At 31.6% G+C, this 8746-nt stretch overlaps 2 protein-coding genes across 2 annotated transcripts; both read right to left on the reverse strand.

The window, feature by feature from the left end:
- Positions 1 to 605: 605 nt before the first annotated feature.
- Positions 606 to 2986, reverse strand: LOC133698919 (pentatricopeptide repeat-containing protein At2g33760-like). The gene has a single exon (XM_062122030.1). It carries the CDS (start codon positions 2912 to 2914, stop codon positions 1160 to 1162), a length of 1755 nt encoding a protein of 584 aa, XP_061978014.1. The 5' UTR covers positions 2915 to 2986; the 3' UTR covers positions 606 to 1159.
- A 1421-nt stretch (positions 2987 to 4407) lies between these two features.
- Positions 4408 to 5398, reverse strand: LOC133698390 (CASP-like protein 1C3). Its single transcript, XM_062121290.1, has 3 exons — positions 5154 to 5398; positions 4937 to 5039; positions 4408 to 4837 (listed from the first exon to the last, which is right to left on the reverse strand). Exons 1-3 carry the CDS (start codon positions 5306 to 5308, stop codon positions 4604 to 4606), a joined length of 492 nt encoding a protein of 163 aa, XP_061977274.1. The 5' UTR covers positions 5309 to 5398; the 3' UTR covers positions 4408 to 4603.
- Positions 5399 to 8746: the final 3348 nt, after the last annotated feature.

The raw sequence follows: 8746 nt of genomic DNA on the forward strand, positions 1-8746 counted from the left end.
AAATTCAACTCTTAAGTCTTAACAGCCAAAGAGCTACGCTAAATTTATTTCTTCCTGGCCTACATTTTCACTTAGAAAAAGAAAATTCTCATTGACTAGGCATATAAAGTGGGGCTGTTCTTGTTATTTCACCCCCCTAATCATAGTTTTTCTACCGCATTTTCAGAGTCATTGCTCTCTATCTGTAGCAGCAGTAAAGACGGGTTGATATTTGATTGATAGTGTGAGGGTGGTAAGGATGACCGGGATTTGTTTCTTTGATAATTGAGGACTCTGGACTTTCACCAACCATGATTTGCAGTTTTGCAAAGCTGCATATCCCAAGATAAAGCAAGACCGGACAAATGGCCGCAGTAACTTTCCTTAAATAATTATTTGATCGTGAAAATTATGAAGTTGTATGATCATAAACATTATGATTTCTATTTGAATGTTTATGTTTATGATTAGAGAATTGCTTGCGGCAGATGTCTTCTTGCAGGCGCATCATGCAGCCAGTCCTCTTCGCTGAAAAGAATGGGCTGCAAAACACTGTTCTGCCAAATGCTGCAGATATCCAGGCAAATCTTTTCACATTTGTTACCTTTGAGAACTGTACCAACTGATTTTCTTAAAAAGAAATTGAATTCACCAGAGTTTTCCATATGTGATAATCTTACAAGATCACACTTCTAAAGCTAAATGGACAATTGATGGTTCGGCTTCTTGTTCTTTTTCTTATTACTCTTGTATTCTCTGCTGATGCAATTCCTTAGATTACTAACCACATAATGAAAAGCACTGTTTTTCTGCTGCCAGTGTGCCTTGGTATTTATCAAAGAACACTGAAAGATTTGTAGCTTCTTGCGGGATGATCCAAATAGTAATAGCTTAATGACAACATTTCAGGAAATAAGGCAGCTATTGTGCAAATGAATTTGGTGATGATCCCTTCATCCCCCATGTCTACAATGATTCATGTCTTAATCAAGAGGATCCAGGCTGAAAAATGAGCAATCGATGCCCATCATGAATGTTTTTGCTTTTCTGAACCACAACACGGGACTCCTATTGACCAGTTAAATCTTGATGCGTCTCCAAGTCTATTTTTGGGTGATACATCAAAGCACAACTAGATGATATTTGTTTCGTACTGGTTCAAAGATGCCAAAAGGAGTCTTCACCAATAATCCAGACAAGAACATGAGCCATTCTTGAAGTGGTGGAAGCGCAGCTTATCACGAACAATAATCTCTCTATTGGAGATAACCGAAATATATTTAATGGCAGAATGACAATCTTCACACATTCGAAGGTTCTTCACAATCCTAATAACAGTCCCACGGCTGGTTTTCAACAACCCAAATGCTATCGCAAGCTTCTCACTATGGTATCCAAGTGCACATTCTCTCTCCTCCTCTTCCAATTCATGCATAACTGAATCGGATACTGTCACATAACCAGCTTCTCTACACTTCCGCATTAACTGATCTAGATAATGATAAATTTCATTTGTCTCAGTGTGAGACTTGTCCCCCATGCTAAATAAATAAGTCTTACGATCCAATTCTATTGTACTATAGCCAACTTGTTTCTTGTAGCATTTTCGAATCATATTGTCTCTAACCATTTCAACTTGGTCCATTCTGCCTGCCAGAGCATATATATTTGAGAGGATCACATAATGAGCTGGATTTTCTGGTTCAGAAGCTAAGAGATGCTCAGCAACTTGAGCTCCAAGGCCAAAATTCTTATGCATCTTGCAAGCTCCAAGCATCGCTGTCCAAATAGCAGGTGCTGGCTCTTCATGAATTTCTTTGATAAAATTGTATGCTTCATCGAGAAGTCCAGCACGACCAAGCATATCAACCAAGCAAACATGATGCTCCACTTCAGGCACCAAACGATACTCTTCTCGCATGCTTTCAAACACCCGGCGCCCTTCATTCACTAACCCCGCATGAGCGCATGCTGACAAAACAGCAACAAATGTGATACTATTAGGAAGCAATCCATTTCTTCTCATTTCATGAAACAACTCGACTGCTTGGCTACCATAACCATTTGTTCCATACCCGGAAATCATTGCCGTCCAAGCCACTACATTCCTTTCCTTCATCGAATCAAAAACCTCCCTCGCTTTACTCACATTCCCACACCTTGTATACATATTAATCAACGAAGTGCCAAGCACTACATTCAAATCCAAACCATTCCCAACAGCATACTCATGCACCCAACACCCTAAAATAAATGCACCCAAATGAGCACAAGCGGATAAAACACTCACAAACGTGGCCGAATTCGGTTCAACACCCACTTCCTTCATTCGGTCAAACAATCTAATTGCCTCTTTAGCAAACCCATTTTGCTCATACCCCGAGATCATCGAATTCCACGTCACAACACTCCTGTCACGCATTTTATCAAACACCTTCCTCGCATTGCACAAAACACCACACTTTCCATAAAAAGACACCAAAGCAGTTTGAACATACACATCCGATCCAAACCCATTAACCAAAACACGACCATGAACAATCCTCCCATGTCTCAGAGCCAATAAATCAGCACAAGATTTAATCACGCTCGTAAAAGTATAATTTGAAGGTGCAACATTAAAAAGGACCATGCGGGTATAGAAGTAAAGGGAATAAACAGAGAAGTTGTGGAATTTGGAGGTGGATCTGATAAGGGAAGTGAAGAGAAAAGAATCTGGATTTGGGACAATGAGAAAGATTTGACGCGTGTAGCTAATGGAGCCAGCAGCGCAAGCTAAATTGAGAAGCTTAGTAAGAAGGAATCGGCTGCAACCATAGCCTGAGACAATTACATGGGCGTGGACTTGGTGAAGAAGTTTGAGACGTGGTCCTGCTTGGAGAAGTAAATTGTAAGCTGGAGAATGTGGATGCTTATGGTGTTGTTTAATCTCCATAAAAGTTCGCCTTGGAACTGCTAGTGTGTTATTCAATGCAATTTCGGGGGTGGGGAAACGTTTTCTTATTTGAGAAAGGTCACATTTTAGCCCTTAATCTTTCTTTTTTATTCTGTTTAATTTACTCTCTTTTTTTCATATTAAGCTCACCAGCCGTATTTTAAAAAAAATAATATTTTTTTTAGTTTTTTAAATCATTTTAATATGATGATATGATATTAATACATGAAAAGAAAGTATTTCGATTATAATTTTTAGATCCGGCCCAATTCAAACTCTAGATTTCAAGTTTTGACCGGATCATTAAATTTAGATTAAATTATCCAGATCAATACCATATAAAAATATCAAAATACCTCCACTTCAAAAGCAAGCAATTTTTGTTAGTAAGAAAAAAAATAATCAGTGGTGAATAGAAAAATATGTTAGTGGCTATAGGGATTTTGCTTTTAGTTTTAATGTTTTTGCTATTATGCTACCAATGATGAAAGCAAGTGTATATAAGTATTACACAAAACTCTAAATGTTGTGGCTAAAATATTATGCACATAAATACCATTCACTCTCTTACATTTTACTATAGACTTATTATTTAATTTTTTTTTATTTTCATCCTCAAACTTTTAAATTATACTTATTTGATCCCTCAATATTTTTACAATTCAATTTTGATATAAAAGTTCATTTTTATTGTTTTTAGTTCCTGCTTTAAGAGAGAAAAAAGAGAAATCACCGAATTTCAATGTTATAAAGAGAAAATTCGTGTTGAAACCATTTTTAGCCACCAAAATAATCAATCTTGATATCAAAGGATTCTATTTGGTAAAAGAAGTTCTATTTAGGTGTGTTTTCACTTTGAAATTATCTAAAAAACTAGATCTAAGCTTGGAAATATTTTTTATTTCGGTATGATTTTGGGTTTTTGTATTGTTTTTGAGGTTTTTTTTTAAGATCATTTATGGGTTTTCTAAGGTTTTTAGGTTTTTTTCTAGTTGTTTTGGGTCAAAATAAATTAAAAAATGAGTTTTTAAATAAAAAAAAATGAACCCTAATTTTCTAACCACCATAATAATTAAAAATAAAATATAGAGAAACCAAGTCATACGTTGGCTATCTTAACAAATGATGCGTCGCTTGACCTGTTTTTTTAGGTTAAGGGCAAACTTCACAACATATAGGAGTTATAATAATATATTAGTTCCATGTCTAAATCATAATTCTCATTAAAAAAAAATTATTGAATGTTATTTATAAAATCCAAGTTTACACTTCCATCTATATTAAATTTTAGATTTTTAAAAACACATTTTCTCATGGATTTAATATATTTAAGAAAATAAATAACAAATATATTTAATCTCTCATTTTCTTCCACTGCTTGAGTGATGAGTCGGATAAAGATGGAAATCTTGAGTTTGAAGAGTCAAAGCTAACATGGATGAAAGAGCATGACTGAGTGCTAAGTAAAAGGTAAGAAATAATAAGAGTAAAAATATGAAAACGTTTTGGCTATTATCCATATTCTTCTAAACTTATGATCATACATACATACATACATACATACATGTATATATATAACAATGATCATAAGTAAAATACATTTAACTTGTATAAGAAAGGCAAGTGAACGACAGGACCCCAGAACAAATCATGATACAAACGCTTTAGTCTTCACTCAAGGAAGCTTGTCTAAGGCGTTACAACAAAAATAGGACTGAGGACAACATAGAGGGAACAAAGAAGAAGCACAAAGTAAATTATTGCAGCAGCGAAACCAGCAATAAGAGCTATAGTCACTTGGTCACAGAAATCAGGAACTTGTTCACAAACAGGTAGCCACCCAGCATGAGTGTTCCCTTTCTTGCCCACCTGAGCTATTGCCAACGCAGCAGAAATGCTTGATGTCAGCAGCACTGTTGTGACCTATAACAATCAAAGTCCCATTACAATTCACAACTTTATATTTTCATGAAAATAAGCACATAAAAGAGAAAGAAAAAAGAAATTTTCATCGCTACGTACCATATCTAGGATCACAAGTAAGCGCCAAAACAGGCTTTTGAATGAGAGAAGGATGGATATAACAATATATCCACCTGCAATTGCCTCTGCAATCACAAAGTACCTATTTGCCAACATTTTAAACCAATAAAACCATTACTTCATATAAAAATGCACTGAAAAAAGGATGGTAATAATCGGGGGCGGGGCAGAGAGCGGATGAAGTCGTTAAACTTACTTGAATACAGGTGTGTTGCTGTATTTTACAGTGAATGTTAAGTTCAAGACTTGAGCAGAGTCATGGCTGGTGACCATGAAGACAATTGCAACAACAGTAGCAGCCAAGGCAAGGAGCCTTAGGATATTGGTGAAGATCTTCTTAATCTTAGCCATGGAGGTTAGCAATTGTTGGGGAGTTGAAGTTGTTATTAAGAGGGAAATGGGGTGTCTGTGATAGTTTTTAAATGCAGAAACATTTGGACACCTGGGGACAGTACAGGTGGCTGAAGCATAGAGGTGTAATGTGGCGAGACACAGAGAGGGGCGGTGCACTTGTTTCCCCCTCTGGTATCTTCCAGGAAACTATGGTTGGTAACCAATCAATGCATGAAACTATAGAGTCCAATGTTTTTTATTTTAATATTTGTACATACATATTTTATGGAGTATGTAAAGCTTTTCAAGTAAATATGATAGCATAGTAATTCTGATTAGTCTTTGCATTTCATCATTTACCTGTGATATGTTGCGGGTAAAATTATTTTTGAAAAAAATTAAAAAAATATTTAGATATTATTAATGTATTTTTATGAAGAAAAAAAATTAAATCATATAAATATTGATTTGATATGATCCGGTATATTGATTCAATATGATTTGGTTAACTTGATAAGTTTAAAAGCAACATAAATAAAGAAAAACATATAGTTTGACTAAAAAAATTTAAGATGATATATTTTAAAGAAAAACATTAAGATTGACATTGAACCAGCTTTGGTTAAGTTAGGTTAACATGTAAAATTCATAACCCGGATCATAAGACCGTGATAACCTCATTATATGCAAATAAAAAACATATTGAAGCTTAATTATCAATCAACTTAATGTTGAAGAATGAAATTGAAAAAAAAAAGATAAAAAAACTCAACTCAACCTGGATTAATTTGTCAAACATAGATCATGAGAACAAAATAACTCAATAGAAAGCAAATCAGTACAAAATTATGAAGTTCAATTCTCAATCAATCCAACATTGAAAGATGAAATTGAAAAACAATGTCAATTACAAAAAGAAAAAAAAAAGACCATAGTCAGCCCGATTTAACACGTCAAACTCCTAACTCAGGTCATGAGACCGAGATGACCTTATAGAAAGCAAATCGAAATAAATTATGAAGTTTAATTTTTAATTAATTCAAATATTGAAGAATGAAATTGAAAAAAAAATCAATTACAAAAAAAAATTAAAAAACCCTAGTCAACCGATTTAACCCACAAAACTCATAACTTGAGTCATGAGATTGTGATAATCTCATTCAAAGTAAACCAAAATAAATTATACAACTCAATCTCCAATAAATTTAATATTAAATGATAAAATTAAATTAAAAAATTATTATTCCATTAAACAGTATTTTAAAAAGAGGGGAACAATAGTTTTCCTCCTCGGTCAATTCTTGTTAATTAATAATAATATCTCATTTAAAAAGAATATAGAAAAGATTAAAAACTCTAAAATTTAGAGAAGTATGAATTTGTAAAGTAAGAAAGAATGAGGTTCAATTTAAGTCTCACACTCTCACTTGAACCAATTTCTCCTTCATAAAAGAAAATACTTAATTAAAAACAGCAATGATGTATTGAATTTTATTGTAGAATAAATTCAATGTTAAATATTTAAACTTCATTTATTTTATATAAAATAACTTGTATTTAGAAAATATTTCAACGAAAAAATGTTTATTTTCATTGTTTCTGATATATTAACTAACTATTTAAAAATAATTTTTTCGTGTATGAAAAATAAGTGTTAGAAAGAAAAGAACAAGAATTAATTAATTGGTAGAAAGGTTCATGGTGTGATATCAAAGATAGTCTCTTAAATATTGCCATCTGTGAGAAAAATAAGTTGTTTTAAACTTACTTTTTTTCATCTTAAAAGTTTAATATTTTCTATTGACTGAGTTTTTCGAAGAAAGAACCCTAAAGATTTATCTTGGTAGTTAAAAAGATTTACTATATTTTTTTTAATTTGAAACAAACCTAGTGAAAAACAAGACAGATAAATAATTATTGGAGCAAAATGGTAAAAATAAACACCAACCAATCATGCACAAGGATGCCCTCCTCTGCATAAAAAACCGGCTTCCTGCACGGCATAAGCTCTTAACTTGGAATTTTGGCAAAAATTAACTGTGAGCAGTTGAACTACCAACCCCAAACCGTACGGAATTTACCATTATTGTCCACGTGGACTTTTTATGGCTTGGTGGACGGGTATTTATCTACTAGACGGTTTGCTTATGTGCTCTATCTGTTTTAGAATGCAGTTATAATTATTTTTATGTTTTTTATTTAGAAATATATTAAAATAATATTTTTTTATTTTTATAAAATTATTTTTAAAATCAGTATATTAAAATAATCTAAAAATATTAAAAATATTAATTTAAAATAAAAAAACATTTTTAAAACATATAAATAAATATAGTTTTAGACTGGTCTTAAAGGCGAGGGCCAAGGAAAGCCCACACTTACATTCAATATCGGACATCATTTTTTTTACTGCTTTCTTTTTATAGTTTCGAGAGATTTATTATTTTCTTGAGTTTCTAGTATCATAATCATGTTATGCAAGAGGTATGTTACTTCTCTTTTTTTTTTAATAATTCCATAATTACATCTTCTGAGTTATCCTTTATTCCAACTCTAATACTGTTTAAATTTATGTTTATATATATATATATATATATATATATATATATATATATATATTCCCATATCAATCCTAGTATTAACTTTCAAAATAAACTCTATGATGCCAAATACAAAACATTTTTTAGACCTTACTGTGTGTTTTTCTTAGTTCATATTTAAAATCTTTTCCACTCAAAATTGTTCTTTGGTTCATGTTCGGTGTAAAACTAGGTAAATTGGTCGCGCGATGTCACAAGCTGAAAATATACATTATAAGAAGTTAGATGAAGATCAATTGATTTAATTCAATTACAATATTGGATAAAGAATAGAATGAAATTAGCTATTTGACGTGTGATTTGCTGTGGGCTAGATAATTTAATTTTTCAGCAAAAAATATGAATATGCACATGCTCTTTCAATGTATTTTTTGCCATAAAAAAATTCTCAGTCAAAAATTAAAAAGTTTATACAAGCATTTAATTAAAATAAACCGAGAATTATATGTTTCAATAAATATTAAAAAAAAGTTGTTGATAATAAAAAAAAATTAAATTGAAAAAATCAAGAAATAGATACAGATAAAGATATTTGATTTCATAACATGGAACATATACTCATTTGTATTTAATGACTTTATTTTTTTGAATAAATTTTTTATTTAATCACACGTTTATCCATGATAGTAAAATAATGTCTACCCAAAAGATAAATTTTTTTAAAAAAAATATTATGAAGTGAGTATCTCATGCTAACATTTAACCAATTAATTTAATTTAGCTAAAAAACAATATATCATTAAAAAAAACTAAACTTAAAAAATAATTTCAAATAAAAAGACCCGGGATAACATGTCATTTTTAAAATCAATAAGAAATCTTATTAAATAAGAAATAAAAAAATTATCAAAGCTCA

Source organism: Populus nigra, chromosome 7, assembly GCF_951802175.1.
Source record: "Populus nigra chromosome 7, ddPopNigr1.1, whole genome shotgun sequence".
NCBI lineage: Eukaryota > Viridiplantae > Streptophyta > Magnoliopsida > Malpighiales > Salicaceae > Populus > Populus nigra.